The following is an 18187-nucleotide window of genomic DNA, read 5'->3' as shown; positions in this document are numbered from 1 at the left end:
CAGCTGTCTTCTCTGACACACATGGAGTCTATAACTCCTGTGCACCTGCATGTGAGCTTCAGTGGAAGGAAAAACCGGTTCACATTATCGCTAGATCCCACACACTCCACACAGAACACAAGTCTGTGCTGATGAGTGAAAGGATTTAACATAACCCCCTGGAATCCCTCTTGATTATAAGTCATGCTTTTGAACATAGACCAGCTTACAACTTCACGATACATCAATAAATTATATACTGATGATTTACAATTAACCATTGTGTATTGAGATAATGATACTAAAACAATTTGGTAACACTTTTATAAGAAGTATACCGTAATAAAGTACTTACAAATTATAAACAAACTATTAGTTTATAGTTTATTCATAGTTTATATATTATAGTCTCTACATGGTTAATATATTAATAGGCAAAATACACTATAATACAGATATTGAGTTCTCCATTCTCACTATCTTCTCACTATGACAATGAATGGAGTTCTCCATTCATTGTCACTGTAAATAACACAATTATTATTGTTTAATTTGCTTATAGTAAAGGAATTGTAAATGGGTAATTAGGAGTAAATAGTTCTCACTTTGGATTAGGTCACGGAAAATAGGAAACTTTATTCAACTTTAATGGCATTTATATTCAGTGTTCCTTAAAATGTTTACAAATACATTAAATAGCGGAAGAAGATGGATGGATGGACACACACAGATGTGGTTTACAAGGACTCTCCATAGGTGTAATGGTTATATAAACTATGAATAAACTATAAACTAATAGTTTGCAGATGATTTGTAAGTACTTCATTACTGTATACTTATTATAATGTGTTACCAAATTGTTTTAGTATCATTATCTCAATAAACAATGGTTATTTATGAACACTTACAACACATTTGTAAATTGTTAGCATATCACGTATTAATATTTTATGAATGTATAGTATAGTATATGTTTTGTAAGTCATTAGTTCATCAACTAATAAGAATTATTTTTTTTTCCTTGTGACTTAATTCGGATAACATCCGAATACCTCAAATGTAAAATAAATTCAGTACAGATACTATAATGATAAAGATTTTGATTTTACTTTAAAAACATACTTTATTTTTAAATAACTTTTCCAATATTACAACTATTTTTTTCACATTACAGAAAGCAACTAGGAATTTAAAGGTTTAAAGGCTACATTTTTTGGTTTGAAGTATGACCCAGTAATTTCCCCCTTTAACAATCATAACCAATGACAATTAAAATTAATTATCAATTTAAGTAATTTTACTACTTCAATGGTTCTCACATATTATGAACGTGGTTGTTTTTAGTTTATTAAACAGTTTCATTCAGTATTTATAAAATATGATACTTGATAAATACTTGAAAATATGATAAATTCTCCTGTCAATTACAGCACTGAGCTAATTAAAATCAAAAAGAAAAAGCATTGCTTTGCATTACCTTCATCTGTGCTTCAGAGATATGTTGGATCGTTTCCAGCAGGGAGCACAGGGTTTGTGTGTGGCTGAGTGGGGAGAGAAAAACCAGGGTCAAGAGAGTGAGGGAAAAAGAAACACTTGTAGAGCAGAGGTCAAAAGTCACGCAAATTTGCCTAATTATGAAAAACAATCACATTCCAATAGATAGATAGATAGAGGTACACCATGTGAATATTAATACCTGTTTTTTCTGATTCTCTGTCTCCATGATCCAGCTGGCTCGAACAAGGAATAACGAACAAATGACAAGCAACTCAATCAAAGGAGCAAAAGCATCATGTGACATCCATTGGACGCTTGTCCAAGTAAATCAAACAGGAACCCCCTTAGTCTCCATTAATAGCATGCTCAATGGTCATGCAGTACAATGGGTCAAGTTATTGACCCTTTGGTGAGCTGAGACGACAAAGGGCCTAAACAGCTGAGAATGAACCGCCTCCGTCTCAGGGAAGAGTGTGGATAGGAATGTTCCACCTCGTCATAGCAAGAGATGGATCTGCAGCTAAAGGAAAAGAGACAGGATGTGAAGGTTCTCCAGATCTCCTGTTAATCCAGTGTGAAGGACTTAATGAGGAACTCGTGCTAAACACTAAAATCCTGTAAGCAACATGCCACAAATAATTTAACTTTAAACTCAAAACCTTGAAAAAACATCTGCTTGACCCAACACTGAGATGCTAACCAGAAATAATCACTGACACCCCCAAGGTCCAAGTGATGAATGGGTCCAACTGGCTTTATGATGTTAAGACCTTCAAGACCTGTTAATAAGAAAAACAAACTGTCGGGATAACCTTACCTATCCCCAAATATTGCTATACAAATATGTATAGATTATTAGGATATATGATAGGACGTTATCTAATTTATACGCAAATTTGTTTGCCACATTTTGATATACACAAGTTGGAAACAGCAGTTTATGCAGGTTAAGAACATTTTAGCTGCATGATATAAAACCAAAATCAAGATATGGTTTAGTGCAATTATGAAATCACAAATGCTGTGATTTAATTGTTCACACACACAAGCAGCTCATTATGCATCAGTGTTTGTATGTGTTAGCATTGGAATTATACCGTTGTAATATTAAAAATGATTTTAAATGATTAAATTCTCTATTTTTATTTCACAGAGAAACGTTACAATAGATATTTATTATTTTGTTTTTATTTGCTAATTTTTACATTTTATTTAGTAATAATCATAACAATTATTATTACTTTATAGCCATAATTATATATAATCACCTACATTTTGCCTACAGCCCTACAAACAAACCTGATTTTTTTTAATCGTATTTTAAATCACAATTTTTATCAGAAAAATCGCAATTGGATTTCCCCCCTAAATCGTGCCGCCTTATTTAATCTTATTTATTTTTGTATTACTTTAGTTTCACTTGTTAATGATTAAATCTTTGTATTATGTCTGCCACGTTTATATAATTTTTAATTAGTAGGTTTGCAAGTCAGAAAACCTTGTGGATAATAAAATAAAAAAAGGTTTAAAACAATACTATGCTGTGACCTTCAAACCCTAGCGTGAAAATTGGGTGACAAGAGGAGTGCTATGAATGTGATATTTTAGGATCCTGACAAATGACTAAAACAACAGGAGTGTATATAATTCATAAGTATGCATGTTCTAACATCATTAGATACTGATGATGTTGAAAGAATCACATGTTGATCTTAATCCTTACATTAAAAGGTCCCAAGGTTCCTAAAAAATTCACACCACAACATTTGCAGCACTGAGAACAGCTGCTACAGCCTCTCACACCGCAGAGGCCCCCGTATACAGCTGTCCTCAGCAGTGATTGTAAAGAAGCTGAGAAAAATGCAGTATGGTTATCTTTGTACTCAAGGATAGAGGAAAAACAATGGGATGTCAACAAGAAGAGCAAGAGGTTGAGGTCCAGCGGTACAGACCGTGACAATCGAGCAGATCTCCACGACCTTGCCTCCCAGCACAGAAGACCAGCTGTTGACTGTCTATCACCTCAATCTATAGACAGACCTGAATTATTTCTCACATCTTCTTTTATGCCTCCAGCTAATGTGACTGTCAAAATGTTTAATATGTCAATGACGTCTACAAAGTGTGCAAAAGTTAAACCTGATATCTCACAAATAGTGTGCAGACGATACTTTGACAAAAGAGTGATTTGCCTTGAACTGACAGAGGTACTTTAGATAAATGGAATTGATTAACGTCTTATATAAGAGAATAAAGTCCATACGTAGTAACTGAACAAACTTTAAAATCTGTGTCAATGCATTAAGCTTTAATATTAATTGGATGCATTGCATTTGTCAGCTCTTTCCGATGCTTGTCTTTCTGAGAAAAAAAAACAAACAATGGTGAGGCTGAGCAAGACAATAAGAATTCTTGTAGCATGCCATGACAGATTCACGTTTCTCAGAAGTCAATGAGGAAGGGATCCAAAATAGCCAACTGTTGTTCTTGTTGACCTGAGACAACGTTGTAAAAGGAGTTCCAGATTAGGATAGTGTTGAAGATTCTTTTAGGCAACATGGGTGTTCTTTTGTCCTTCCTCCCAGAAGCCTATTGTTACATCACACCATATATGACAACTGACGTAGGACACCCTCTGCCATTCAATCATTTGAAGCTTATTTAGTGGAACAAGGGTGGGGCATCCACGACAAACCACCATTTTGGGATCAGTGACTCCCTTTAAAAAGGTAGCATCAACTCTGGAGAGACACAACACACAGGACAGCCCAAGGTAAGAACCAAAGACCCTCCAAACAAAAAGACCAAGGAAGATCTCCTGGACCTCACAAACACTTCTTCCAAAGCTGAAACTATAAGATAATTCCATTACAAGTTTAGGTGTAAGGATTTTTTCTGATCAGTAACGAGCAAAATCACATCAGTGATCTTAAACACTAATGACTCTTTTGTTTTGTCCTTAGCGTAATACCAACTCTGCAGTTTTAGGGTACAGAGTTTGGACAAACACAAGGTGAGAAGTTTTGCATCTACCTGAAATATATGTCTATAGTACTGAAACGCTTTTGATTATAATTTCTGTAACTGGGATGCCATTTGCATGTCACACTTGTTGCGAGTTCTTCAATGCAGTTTTTGTCAAAGAACATTATATTTATGAGGCTGTATACTTCTAGATTTCAAGATGGGAGACGCCGTAATGGCAGAGTTCGGGCCAGCTGCTTCGTTCTTACGAAAGTCAGACAAGGAGCGTCTGGAGGCCCAAACTCGCCCCTTCGACATGAAGAAGGAATGCTTTGTGCCCGACCCTGAGGTTGAGTACGTCAAAGCCTCCATCACCAGTAGAGACGGTGACAAAGTCACTGTTGACACTGAATTTGGAAAGGTAAGGGTGATTTGGTTATCAGTTAGCTTTCCTAAGGTCAGCAAAATTGCAGAAAAAGCAGAAAAATATGTAATACAATTTATATAAAAGTAGCAACATGGAACACAAAAATACTTTAGTTTTGCGGCAAAAACTCCCAAAGGTTTAGGATATTATCAATCATATAAAGCTATTTAAAACAATTCCTGTTCTCTGTTCAACAGACAGTAACTGTGAAGGATGTAGATGTTCACCCCCAGAACCCACCGAAGTACGATAAAATTGAGGACATGGCGATGTTCACCTTCCTGCACGAGCCCGCTGTACTGTTTAACCTCAAAGAGCGTTACGCAGCCTGGATGATCTACGTGAGTGATGGACATTGAGTATTAATGAATTTACTGCCAGTAAATATGTGTGCAACTATACTGAACCTATCGTTCTGTCACATTACAGACCTATTCAGGGCTGTTCTGTGTCACTGTCAACCCATACAAGTGGCTGCCAGTGTACGATGCCTCTGTGGTCAAAGCCTACAGAGGCAAGAAAAGGACTGAAGCTCCTCCTCACATCTTCTCCATCTCTGACAATGCATATCAGTACATGCTGTCAGGTCAGAACTGTATTTTACATCTAATCAACTAAACAAAATAAACAAAATAATGTTATTATATATAACATTTTTCTTTGTTAATTTCACCCAACAGACAGAGAGAACCAGTCTGTCCTGATCACGTACGTCATTTCAGCCTAATTTCTGTAAGATTAAATTGGCTTAATGTGTTTAAATGATGTGAATGTCTATCCTTTAAATCCACAGTGGAGAATCCGGTGCTGGAAAGACTGTGAACACCAAGAGAGTAATCCAGTATTTTGCCAGCATTGCTGCTGTAACTGGGAAAAAGGATGCTGCTGCTGAGAAAAAGGTGAATATAGCCATAAAACTACCTTTACTGGAATATTTGTAACTACCTGTACTAAAATATGAAAATACATTGATTTCATATTCCTTTTTTGTATAAAAATTCACAAAACCAAAATATATTATAGGCAGCCTGCATTTATTGTTCATTTGAGGATTTTGTGGTGATATTTTTGTTTATAGGGTACCTTGGAGGATCAAATCATCCAAGCCAATCCTGCCCTGGAGGCCTTTGGCAATGCCAAGACCATCAGGAATGACAATTCCTCCCGATTCGTAAGTACCCCCTTTATAATGAAGAATGTATTGTGTCCAAATAGTGTATACTGAATTTTATTAAAATTAATCATTATGTGATTTTATTCTTCTAACCAAACAGGGTAAATTCATCCGAATTCACTTTGGTGTGAGTGGAAAATTGTCTTCCGCAGATATTGAGACTTGTGAGTATGCTTTATTTTATTCCGACTATGATTGAACAACTATAATACATACATATACATTTAACACAGCAATCATTTTATGAATGTTTCATAATTAAGATCTGCTGGAGAAGTCTCGTGTCACTTATCAGCTCAAGGCTGAGAGAGATTACCACATCTTCTATCAGATTCTGTCTCAGAAGAAACCAGAACTGCTGGGTAAGTTTTGATGTGGAATTAGATGTACAATTTTAAATGCATACCAAATGGGTCTGTCTACATACTGTATCTAACTGTGATGCCCACTCCTTACAGAGATGCTGCTCATCACAAACAACCCCTATGACTACTCTTACATCTCCCAAGGAGAAACACAAGTGGCATCTATTGATGATTCTGAAGAGCTGATTGCCACTGATGTAAGTGACTTATTCTTATATAGCAAACAAAATATAAATAAATTAGAACCGCTGTAAAGTACCAAATAATTTATAAGAAAAATTAGAGTGATCTTTTTGCTTTGTCTTGCTATTTTTAAACTACAGGATGCCTTCGATGTTCTGGGCTTCACTCCAGATGAAAAGTCTGGCATCTACAAGCTGACCGGTGCCGTCATGCACTACGGCAACATGAAGTTCAAGCAGAAGCAAAGAGAGGAACAGGCCGAAGCTGATGGGACTGAAGGCAAGTGATATTAATTATTACCACACTGCCCCTGGTGACTTTTTGGATAAGTGCTTCTAAATTTAAAACAAACTTTTGTTTCTTCACAAGATGCTGACAAAGTTGCATATCTGATGGGCCTGAACTCTGCTGATCTCATCAAGGGTCTGTGCCACCCAAGAGTCAAAGTTGGAAATGAGTGGGTCACCAAGGGACAGAGTGTCCAGCAGGTGAAGAAACTTCATATCATGAAACAATTTATAGCTTTGCAATCATGTTACAGAAATAAAAATTTATATATTATAAATACCTTTTTAATGTACGTTCACTCTTTTCAGGTGTACTACTCTATTGGTGCTCTGGCAAAGTCAGTGTACGAGAAGATGTTCCTTTGGATGGTTGTGAGAATCAACCAATCCCTGGACACCAAACAGCCTCGCCAGTACTTCATTGGTGTGCTGGACATTGCTGGATTTGAGATCTTTGATGTAAGCTGAAATCAACTGATTATTTTTATTCAAGAACAAATCCAGCAAGCAGTGCAATCTGACCATTGTGATTAAACAATATATTCCACCTGCAGTACAACACCTTTGAGCAGCTGTGCATCAACTTCACTAATGAGAAGTTGCAGCAGTTCTTCAACCACCACATGTTTGTGCTGGAGCAAGAGGAATACAAGAAGGAGGGCATTGAGTGGGAGTTTATTGACTTTGGCATGGACTTGGCAGCTTGTATTGAGCTTATTGAGAAGGTAAGTTTATGTGCAGAAATATTATTAAATAATGCTGCAGTTTTGTGTGTTCTCTGTTTTTTCATAGTATTTACACTGTATTTTGTTCTCTGCAGCCAATGGGTATCATGTCAATCCTTGAAGAGGAGTGCATGTTCCCCAAAGCCAGTGATGCAACATTTAAAGCTAAGCTTTATGACAACCACTTGGGGAAAAATCCTTCTTTCCAGAAGCCTAGGATTGTCAAGGGTAAACCAGAGGCCCATTTTGCCCTCGGTCACTATGCTGGCGTTGTGGACTACAACATTTCAAACTGGCTGGTGAAGAACAAGGACCCTCTCAATGAGACTGTGGTCGGACTTTTCCAAAAGTCTACCGTGAAGCTGTTGTCTGTTTTGTTTGCTGGATATTCTGGGGCTGAAACATGTGTGTACTGATCTTCAGTATAGATTATTCAGTATATATACTGTATTTTGTTTTGGGTGTGAACTATGATGTGTCAAGAATGATATAACCTAAAACATTTTTTTTTTCATTGTCTATTGGTTTTAGCCGCAGAGTCCAAGGGAGGTAAAGGTGCTAAAAAGAAGGGTTCTTCTTTCCAAACTGTGTCAGCCCTCCATAGGGTATGGGATATTACAACACATTTTCAAAACAAAAAGTAATGTGTTCACTACAAAATTATACAAAATTGCTTTCCTTACAATGTTGTGGTTTGTTTTTTGACCAACAGGAGAACTTGAACAAGCTGATGACCAACTTGAGGTCAACTCACCCTCACTTTGTGCGCTGCCTCATCCCCAATGAGACCAAGACTCCTGGGGCGATGGAGAATCCTCTGGTCATGCACCAGCTGCGCTGTAACGGTGTGCTGGAGGGCATCAGGATCTGCAGAAAGGGATTCCCTAACAGGATCTTGTATGGAGATTTCAAGCAGAGGTTAGTATGAAACCAAATGGCTTTCATGTCTTACTCCAAGTTATTGCAAGTTGCGTCATTTCAACTCTGTTTGTAATTTTAATAATTTGCTAGAACTAAAAATAAGTTTGTGTGTTCTTTGGTAGATATCGCATCCTTAATCCTGCTACTATCCCTGAGGGACAGTTCATTGATAACAAGAAGGGTGCAGAAAAACTTCTGGGCTCTCTGGACATCGATCACACCCAGTACAAGTTAGGACATACTAAGGTATTTTTACATAAACATACATTTTTTCCAAGGCCTCTTTTCCATTGTCAACCTTTTTAACGCACAATTCTTTACTATTCAGGTGTTTTTTAAGGCTGGTCTTCTGGGTACTCTTGAAGAGATGCGAGATGACCGTCTTGCACTTATTATAACTGGAATTCAGTCCAGGGCTCGTGGTTTTCTATCAAGAGTTGAGTTCCAGAAAATTGTGGAAAGAAGGTTAGATTTTAGCTCTTCAATCTTTAACATTCTCCAAGTTACATTTAAAATGCAAGACTGAACATTTGTATTTAATATCTATAGAGATTCTCTGTTGGTGATCCAGTGGAACGTACGTGCATTCATGGGTGTCAAGAATTGGCCCTGGATGAAGCTCTACTTCAAGATCAAGCCTCTGCTGAAAAGTGCTGAGACTGAGAAAGAAATGGCCAACATGAAGGAAGAATTCACCAAGTTGAAGGAGGCTTTTGCTAAATCTGAAACACGCAGAAAGGAGCTTGAGGAAAAGATGGTTTCTCTTCTCCAAGAGAAGAACGACCTGCAGCTTTCAGTGCAGTCTGTAAGTCCATATGGAAATAAAACTGCTTTTCACTTTATTCACAAGTTTAAAAAAAACTAATTATTCATTAATTATTTTTTTATCACTTTGATAGGAGCAAGATAATCTTACAGATGCTGAGGAGAGATGTGAGGGTCTGATCAAGAGCAAGATTCAGCTTGAGGCCAAAGTCAAGGAGCTGACTGAGAGACTGGAGGATGAAGAGGAGATGAATGCAGAGTTGGTTGCAAAGAAACGAAAGCTGGAGGATGAATGTTCTGAGCTCAAGAAGGACATTGATGATCTTGAGCTCACTCTGGCCAAAGTGGAGAAGGAGAAACATGCCACTGAGAACAAGGTTGGCTGTAATACCTCTTATAGCTTTTTCAGCATTATACGTATATGGTGTGTTTGGACTGTTTGTTGATCTAATGGCCTTTTTGCTTAGGTTAAAAACCTCACTGAGGAAATGTCAGCACTGGATGAAATCATCGCTAAGCTGACTAAGGAGAAGAAAGCTCTTCAGGAGGCCCATCAGCAAACGCTGGATGACCTCCAGAGTGAGGAAGATAAAGTCAACACACTCACTAAAGCCAAAGCCAAGCTGGAGCAACAAGTGGATGATGTGAGTACAATAAAATCTCACTAGAAATATATTGGCAAAAATGTACTTTATATATAGATGTGTGATATTTTTTGCAAAATAATATAAATTAATTATATTTTATATAACAAGCTTGAGGGATCCTTGGAGCAAGAAAAGAAACTGCGCATGGACCTTGAGAGGGTGAAGAGAAAGCTGGAGGGTGATTTAAAATTGACCCAGGAGAGCGTTATGGACTTGGAAAATGATAAACAACAAATGGAGGAGAAGCTGAAGAAGTGAGAACATGTCAAACCTTTTATTCTGATAAAATAAAAACAATAAGAAATTAAATCTAACTTTCTGATATCACCTTAAAGGAAGGACTTTGAAATAAACCAGCTCAACAGCAAAATTGAGGATGAACAAGCTCTTGGTGCCCAGCTCCAGAAGAAACTGAAGGAGCTGCAGGTATGTTTAAACCTACCATGATTTTACATGTTAAATCATGTAAAATAATAAATTAAATTGACTATGATTCATATTAGGCTTGATGCAATTGTCAGTGTTAAACGGTTTTCAGCCGCACACCAATGTTTTGATTTTTTTATAGTATAAAAAATATTTAGTTATTTACAGAACAGACAATACCATTAAAAACTGAATTTCCTCACCATCACATCCTTAATTCATATCAAAATCTTCAATTTATTCCATTTCTAGGCCCGTATTGAAGAGCTTGAGGAAGAGCTGGAGGCTGAGAGAGCTGCCCGTGCTAAAGTTGAGAAACAGAGAGCTGATCTGTCCAGAGAACTGGAAGAGATCAGTGAGAGGTTGGAGGAGGCTGGTGGAGCCACTGCTGCCCAGATTGAGATGAACAAGAAACGTGAAGCTGAGTTCCAGAAACTGCGCAGAGACCTTGAAGAGTCCACTCTGCATCATGAGTCCACTGCGGCTACACTGAGGAAGAAACATGCAGACAGTGTGGCTGATCTGGGGGAGCAGATTGACAACCTCCAGAGAGTGAAGCAGAAGCTGGAGAAAGAGAAGAGTGAACTGAAGTTAGAGCTTGATGATGTGGTCTCCAACATGGAACAGCTTGTCAAGTCAAAGGTTTGTGGCCAAACAGAAATGTATGTCACTGACGAATTATATGAAACTATAATTTAAAATCAATATACTTACTCAATATATTCTTACATTAGAGCAACCTGGAGAAAATGTGCAGAACTCTGGAAGACCAGATGAGTGAGTACAGAACCAAGGCTGAGGAAGGTCAGCGCACTATCAATGATTTCACCATGCAGAAAGCCAAGCTGCAAACTGAAAATGGTAAGGTCACAAAATAAAGCAATTTTTACTGAATACGTTTTAGCTTTGAAATTAAAATGTGTCATAACTTCAACAAACACACTTTTCCTGGCATTTCAGGTGAACTCTCCAGACAGCTTGAGGAGAAAGACTCCCTGGTGTCTCAGTTGACAAGAGGCAAGCAGTCCTACACTCAGCAAATTGAGGACCTCAAGAGACAACTAGAGGAGGAAATCAAGGTTTGTTTTGCGATCTATAATGTTTTTCTAGAAGTTGAATCTTTTTTGTTACACAAAAGGGCAACAGAAATCACGTCTAAGCAACTGACTCTTTTTTCTTTCAGGCTAAGAATGCCCTGGCCCATGCAGTTCAGTCTGCTCGTCATGATGCTGATCTGCTGAGGGAGCAATATGAGGAGGAGCAAGAAGCCAAGGCTGAGCTCCAGCGTGGTATGTCCAAGGCAAACACTGAAGTGGCTCAGTGGAGAACCAAATATGAAACTGATGCCATCCAGAGGACTGAGGAGCTGGAGGATGCTAAGTAAGATGCAGGGGATATACTATTTTGTTTTCAAATTCCTCTTTGTGTTTTATTATTTCTAATCCATCATTAAAATCTCCTTGCTGACACAATTAGAAAAAAATTGGCTCAGCGTCTGCAAGATGCAGAAGAAGCTGTGGAAGCTGTTAATGCTAAATGCTCCTCTCTGGAGAAGACCAAGCACAGGCTGCAGAATGAGATTGAAGATCTCATGGTGGATGTGGAGAGATCCAATGCTGCTGCTGCTGCTCTGGACAAGAAGCAAAGAAACTTTGACAAGGTAATACACAGATTTAATATTTGAATATATTACTTTGGCCTTTTTTGGTAATTTTATCAGTAATTAATTTGGCACTTTAATAATGCCTAATCAGGTTTTGGCTGAGTGGAAGCAGAAGTATGAGGAGTCTCAGACTGAACTAGAAAGTGCCCAGAAGGAGTCTAGATCTCTGAGCACTGAACTCTTCAAATTGAAGAACTCATATGAAGAAGTCCTGGATCATCTTGAGACCATGAAGAGAGAGAACAAGAACCTTCAAGGTAACTATATTTTAGTTACCTGCAGAGTTAACATCTGTTATATTCAGCATATTTTCCCTTAACAGTCATTTTTCTGTTCAAAAGAGGAAATTTCTGACCTCACTGAGCAACTTGGAGAGACGGGAAAAAGCATCCATGAGTTGGAGAAAATTAGGAAGCAGCTGGAGCAGGAAAAAGCAGAAATCCAGACAGCCTTGGAGGAAGCTGAGGTAACCCTAAATAAGCATTTACTTTTTGTTCACATATGGGTTATTTTTGACAAAAGACTTACAAAATGTCTTCCATATTAAAAGGGCTCCCTTGAACATGAGGAAGGAAAGATTTTGAGAGCTCAACTGGAGTTTAATCAAGTAAAGGCTGATATTGAACGCAAGCTGACAGAGAAAGATGAAGAGATGGAGCAGGCCAAGAGGAACCAGCAGAGAGTGGTGGATACCCTGCAAAGCTCACTGGAATCAGAGACTCGCAGCAGGAATGAAGCTCTCAGACTAAAGAAGAAGATGGAGGGAGACCTCAATGAGATGGAGATTCAGCTCAGCCAGGCTAACAGACAGGCGTCAGAAGCCCAGAAGCAACTCAAGGGTCTTCATGGTCATCTCAAAGTATGACGAATCTTCAAATCAAGATTTTATTATGCTTAGGTGAAATCCAACATAGTTCTTCAGTCTTTTTATTTGTAAAATTTGTACTTTACAGGACGCCCAACTGCAACTAGATGACGCTCTTCGTGGTAATGATGATTTTAAAGAAAACATTGCCATTGTGGAGAGACGCAACAATCTGCTGCAGGCTGAACTGGATGAGCTGAGATCCATGGTGGAACAAACTGAGAGAGGAAGGAAACTGTCTGAGCAGGAACTGCTGGATGTCAGTGAGAGAGTTCAGCTCCTGCATTCTCAGGTAATACGTTTAAAATATTTACTTGTGATCAATTTACTCAATTACCATTACTTTCACCAGTGAACTTTGATCTTAAATGGTATAAACTATTTTGATGCAGAACACCAGCCTGCTGAATCAGAAGAAGAAGCTGGAGGGAGATAATACTCAGCTTCAGACTGAGGTTGAAGAGGCAGTGCAGGAGTGCAGGAATGCTGAGGAAAAAGCCAAGAAGGCCATCACCGATGCTGCCATGATGGCAGAGGAGCTGAAGAAGGAGCAGGACACCAGTGCTCATCTGGAGCGCATGAAGAAGAACATGGAGCAGACCATCAAGGACCTGCAGCACCGTCTGGATGAGGCTGAGCAGATCGCCATGAAGGGTGGCAAGAAGCAGGTCCAGAAACTGGAAGCCAGGGTAAGTTTCTGAAACTCAGTTCTTAATGCGTTTTCTAGTCATACATTTTGTAAAGACATTTGTGTTCAGAGTTTGGTCAATTTATAATCATTTTCTGTTTCGGTAGGTGAGAGATTTGGAAAATGAGGTGGAGCTTGAACAGAGAAAGGCGAGCGAGTCTGTGAAAGGTGTTCGTAAATATGAGAGACGCATCAAGGAGCTCACCTACCAGGTTACTTTCTTTGACATACAAATAAATGCATTTTTATTCATACCATAATTCATACCAGATAACAGTGAAGTCACTTTGTATCCTGTTTGCAGACTGAGGAGGACCGTAAGAATCTGGCTCGCCTGCAGGATCTGGTGGACAAACTCCAGCTGAAGGTCAAGTCCTACAAGAGAACTGCTGAGGAAGCTGTAAGTAAACAATGTCAATCAAATATTGAAGTATTGCTGTCTCTGTATTATTTCTAACAGTATGTTTTGTCATTGTGTTTTTAGGAGGAACAGGCCAATTCCAATCTGGGCAAGTTCCGTAAGATACAGCATGAGTTGGATGAGGCAGAGGAGAGGGCTGATATTGCTGAATCTCAGGTCAACAAGCTGAGAGCCAAAAGTCGTGATTCAGGTTCCAAGGTAAAATATTTGTATTCAATTAAATATTGGAATTTAGTACAACATAGATTGCAATGACGCTTATATTCTCTTTTTGCTCTTTTATTACAGAAAGGACACGATGAAGAGTAATCCTCCACTATAATTCTGTTTGCTGTGAAGCCATGTTCATGTACTGGTTCTGATGTAGCATTAAAAACTTCAATTATGAATTCTGGTGTCTGTGGATTTCCTTCTCATTTCTGTTCCATCATTTAGAGTTCCCATCCCATCATTCAAGGTGTGGTGAATTTTTTTTTATAAATCTATCAAGTCAACAGGTAAATATGTTAAATGGTACTGAGAGTTAAAGGGTTAGTTCACCCAAAAATGTAATGTCATTAATGACTCACCCTCATGTCGTTCTAAGCCCGTAAGACCTCCGTTCATCTTCGGAACACAGTTTAAGATATTTTAGATTTAGTCCGAGAGCTTTCTGTCCCTCCATTGAAACTGTATATACAGTATACTGGCCATGTCCATAAAGGTAATAAAAAGATCATCAAAGTAGTCCATGTGACATCAGTGGGTTAGTTAGAAGTTTTTGAAGCATCGAAAATACTTTTTGGTCCAAAAATAACACAAAATAAGACTTTATTCAGCATTGTATTCTCTCCCTTGTCTGTTGTCAATCCTTCTCAGTTACGCTGATGGCGTAAGACGCTGATGACGTGTTATCTGGTGCGCCCGAGCTTCGTTTACAGTCTGAGGGAAACGCACGCTGTAAAAGTGTCTCATCCGCGACATGCACATTTACGCACCATTAAAAAAATGATATCCACGCAAACAATGTAGAATAGCTTGAATATAGCGTGCGTCTCCCTCAGACTGTAAACGAAGCTCGGGCGCACCAGATAACACGTCATCAGCGTCTTCCGTCAGCAGCGTCACTGCGGAGTCGTGAACGCAGATTGACAACAGACCCGGGAGAGAATAAAATGCTGAATAAAGTCTTATTTTGTGTTATTTTTGGACCAAAAAGTATTTTCGATGCTTCAAAAACTTCTAACTAACCCACTGATGTCACATGGACTACTTTGATGATCTTTTTATTACCTTTATGGACATGGCCAGTATACTGTATATACAGTTTCAATGGAGGGACAGAAAGCTCTCGGACTAAATCTAAAATATCTTAAACTGTGTCCCGAAGATGAACGGAGGTCTTACGGGCTTAGAACGACATGAGGGTGAGTCATTAATGACATTATTTTCATTTTTGGGTGAACTAACCCTTTAAGCTCTACAAAATTTGGGGTTTCATATATTTGATGAATGAAGCAAGCTAATTTCACTATGGAAACATTGATTTATGGTTCACAAAATTAAAAAGAGAATCTTTCTCATTTAGGCTAAGTGTTCTCTTCCCAAGTTAACCATAGACAAAAGTGTCCTAAATTAAACAATAGCAATGGTTTATGATGCACCAAGTGTCTCCGTAGTAGATAATTTGCAGCATGATGCGCTCATAGCCATAAGTTCTACAGTCCACAGATATTGGAACAGAACCTGTTATACATTTTTTTTTTTTGGAAAACGTGCGCTTCATTGTAACCTTTCAGATAGACAAATTATAACAAAGAAGTATGCCAGTCATTTATTCATGTTAATGATAAGCACATCATTTATAATTTAGATTTCTTTAGTTAGTAAGTGGTATAAAAATTGCGCAAAATAAGCTGGTGTGTTGCAGAGTTTATCATGGGCCGTTCTGTGCCAGAAAAACCAGGGCCCCTTTTTAATTCCAGTCCGGCCCTGACGTATCTGCTTTATCTAAAAGTGGCAAGTGTTCCTTTAAAGGGATACTCCACTTTTTTTGGAAATAGGCTCATTTTACAGCTCCCCCAGAGTTAAACAGTTGACTTTTACCGTTTTCGAATCCATTCAGCCGAACTCCGGTTCTGACGGTACCACTTTTAGCATAGCTTAGCATAGATCATTGATTCTGATGGGACCATTAGCATTTCTTTCCAAATGACCAACGAGTTTCAATATTTTTCCTATTTAAAACTTGACTCTTCTGTAGTTAAACCGTGTACTAAGATCGACGGAAAATGAAAAGTTGCGATTTTCCAAGCCTATATGGCTAGGAACTATTCTCTCATTCCGGCGTAAGAATCAAGGAACTGTGCGGCCGTACCATGGGTACAGCAGGCGTAATGATATGACGAAGCACCTGAAAATAGTCCCCAGCTCGGTAACTTCCAACATGACCGGGACTAAGTTTGTGTAGTTTTTAGGCGGCAAATTAGGTTTCCTGTGCGATTAGCCATGGTTCTGTGCGTAGTAAAGGGCTGTGATAGTAAGGCGAAGGTATATTCTACCGTAATGTTACACCGAATACCAACGAACAAAAAGAAACTAAAAAAATCAATGGTGCTCTGAACATTGATCTAAAAACACCGATATAATCTATCAAAAAATGGCGTGTTTGCTGAAAGCATTTTGGACCAGTTGACTATAAAGAAAACACGGACAGTACGGTACAGCGTCTAAGGATACAGCCATCCCAACAATCTTCAATGTACAGACAGGTCCAAGTGCATCATCATCATCACCCATGGCTGTAAGTATACAGTGATGCGCGGGTCAATGTATAAACAACCCGCACCCGACCGACGTTTTCAACTAACCCGCCCGCAACTCGGACCGGAAAAAAAAAGAAAGAAAATATTGTACCCGACCCGCGTTTTTTTTAAAAAGTAGCTAGTAAATGCTCATCGCGTCATGGGCCATAGACGGAACTAGGGGTGCGCATTTTTCTGAATGCTGTATGATATCGCCTAGTGTTTTTTAATAAAGGCTGATTTATTCATTTATTTCGTTTCATTTTCTTAACAATTAAGATGCTGCATGTGTTTATCCAGTCTAATCGAAGTGTGCGTGTGCGTCTCTCCCCTGACTTTCCCAACAAAAATCCCCCCGCCCCCTCTCAGCAAATACATAAAACTGACATTATATGCGTTTAAAAGTAGCCTATTAAAATGGCACAATGGCATTGCTCAGTTCAACGCGTTGGGAAATCGGGCATTTTGTCCCGCGTCAGCTTTTATTCAAAAGTTAATAACGCGCTCAACATTCAAAAGGTAAATAAGGATTTCCCACTGTCATCTCTGACTGAGCTCGTGCGTCATCCTCGCGCAGTTATTCAGCCAATAAAGTGTACACCTATGTATTTCATAGAACATTGAGTCTAGTACTATATAAATTACAATGGTTTAATTGGCATCTTTATTTCAATCGACCCGACCGATCGCGACCCGAATATCATTACAAATATTTTTGGATAACTCGTAACTCATTTTGGATCAACCCGCGCATCACTGGAAGTACATATAACAATTTAACTTTTTGTAAAAGCACTGCCGTTGTTATCTTCCTGTGAAATGCTATCAGTGAGTGCTAGGTTTCCTCGATCATTTATCTTGTACAGTATAACGTTAGTAGTTTTGTTGTAGAGTTCTGGTGAGGTAGCGTATAGTTTAATTAACCCTTGTATGGTGTTCGGGTCTGTTTAGATGTTCTCTAAATCGTCTCTCACAAATGTCTCCATGCTACAAAGCACGCTCCCTGTGCAAGCAGGTTGTCACGTTGGTTTGTTGACGGCAAGTGCTTCGTCATATCATTACGCCTGCTGCACCCATGGTACGGCCGCACAGTTCCTTGATTCTTACGCCGGGATGAGAGTAGTTCCTGCCCATATAGGCTTGTAAAATCGCAACTTTTCATTTTCCGTCGATCTTAGTACACGGTTTAACTACAGAAGAGTCAAGTTTTAAATAGGAAAAATATTGAAACTCGTTGGTCATTTGGAAAGAAATGCTAATGGTCCCATTAGAATCAATGATCTATGCTAAGCTATGCTAAAAGTGGTACCGTCAGAACCGGAGTTCGGCTGAATGGATTCGAAAACGGTAAAAGTCAACTGTTTAACTCTGGGGGAGCTGTAAAATGAGCCTATTTCCAAAAAAAGT

At 38.6% G+C, this 18187-nt stretch overlaps 1 protein-coding gene and 1 long non-coding RNA gene across 2 annotated transcripts; one reads left to right on the top strand and one right to left on the bottom strand.

Annotated features, from left to right (window-relative positions):
• Positions 1-1296: 1296 nt before the first annotated feature.
• On the bottom strand, positions 1297-10668 carry LOC306992810. The gene is made up of 3 exons (XR_013796343.1): positions 10564-10668; positions 8356-8495; positions 1297-1996 (listed from the first exon to the last, which is right to left on the bottom strand). It is a non-coding gene; the product is annotated as an uncharacterized lncRNA (long non-coding RNA).
• On the top strand, positions 4438-14365 carry LOC306992798 (myosin-7-like). Its single transcript, XM_079601992.1, has 38 exons — positions 4438-4489; positions 4653-4861; positions 5065-5208; positions 5297-5453; positions 5548-5575; positions 5661-5766; positions 5946-6038; positions 6142-6205; positions 6305-6403; positions 6500-6603; positions 6730-6868; positions 6959-7077; positions 7186-7335; positions 7431-7601; positions 7697-8006; positions 8133-8206; positions 8314-8519; positions 8645-8768; positions 8851-8987; positions 9072-9327; positions 9422-9664; positions 9755-9931; positions 10043-10188; positions 10270-10360; positions 10613-11002; positions 11095-11221; positions 11321-11439; positions 11544-11740; positions 11837-12020; positions 12115-12280; positions 12365-12489; positions 12574-12882; positions 12977-13180; positions 13281-13577; positions 13684-13788; positions 13881-13976; positions 14061-14195; positions 14286-14365. Exons 2-38 carry the CDS (start codon positions 4661-4663, stop codon positions 14304-14306), a joined length of 5814 nt encoding a protein of 1937 aa, XP_079458118.1. The 5' UTR covers positions 4438-4489; positions 4653-4660; the 3' UTR covers positions 14307-14365.
• Positions 14366-18187: the final 3822 nt, after the last annotated feature.

This window comes from Phoxinus phoxinus (assembly GCF_949152265.1).
Source record: "Phoxinus phoxinus genome assembly, chromosome: 24".
NCBI lineage: Eukaryota > Metazoa > Chordata > Actinopteri > Cypriniformes > Leuciscidae > Phoxinus > Phoxinus phoxinus.
This window is presented reverse-complemented; position numbering and strand designations above follow the sequence as displayed.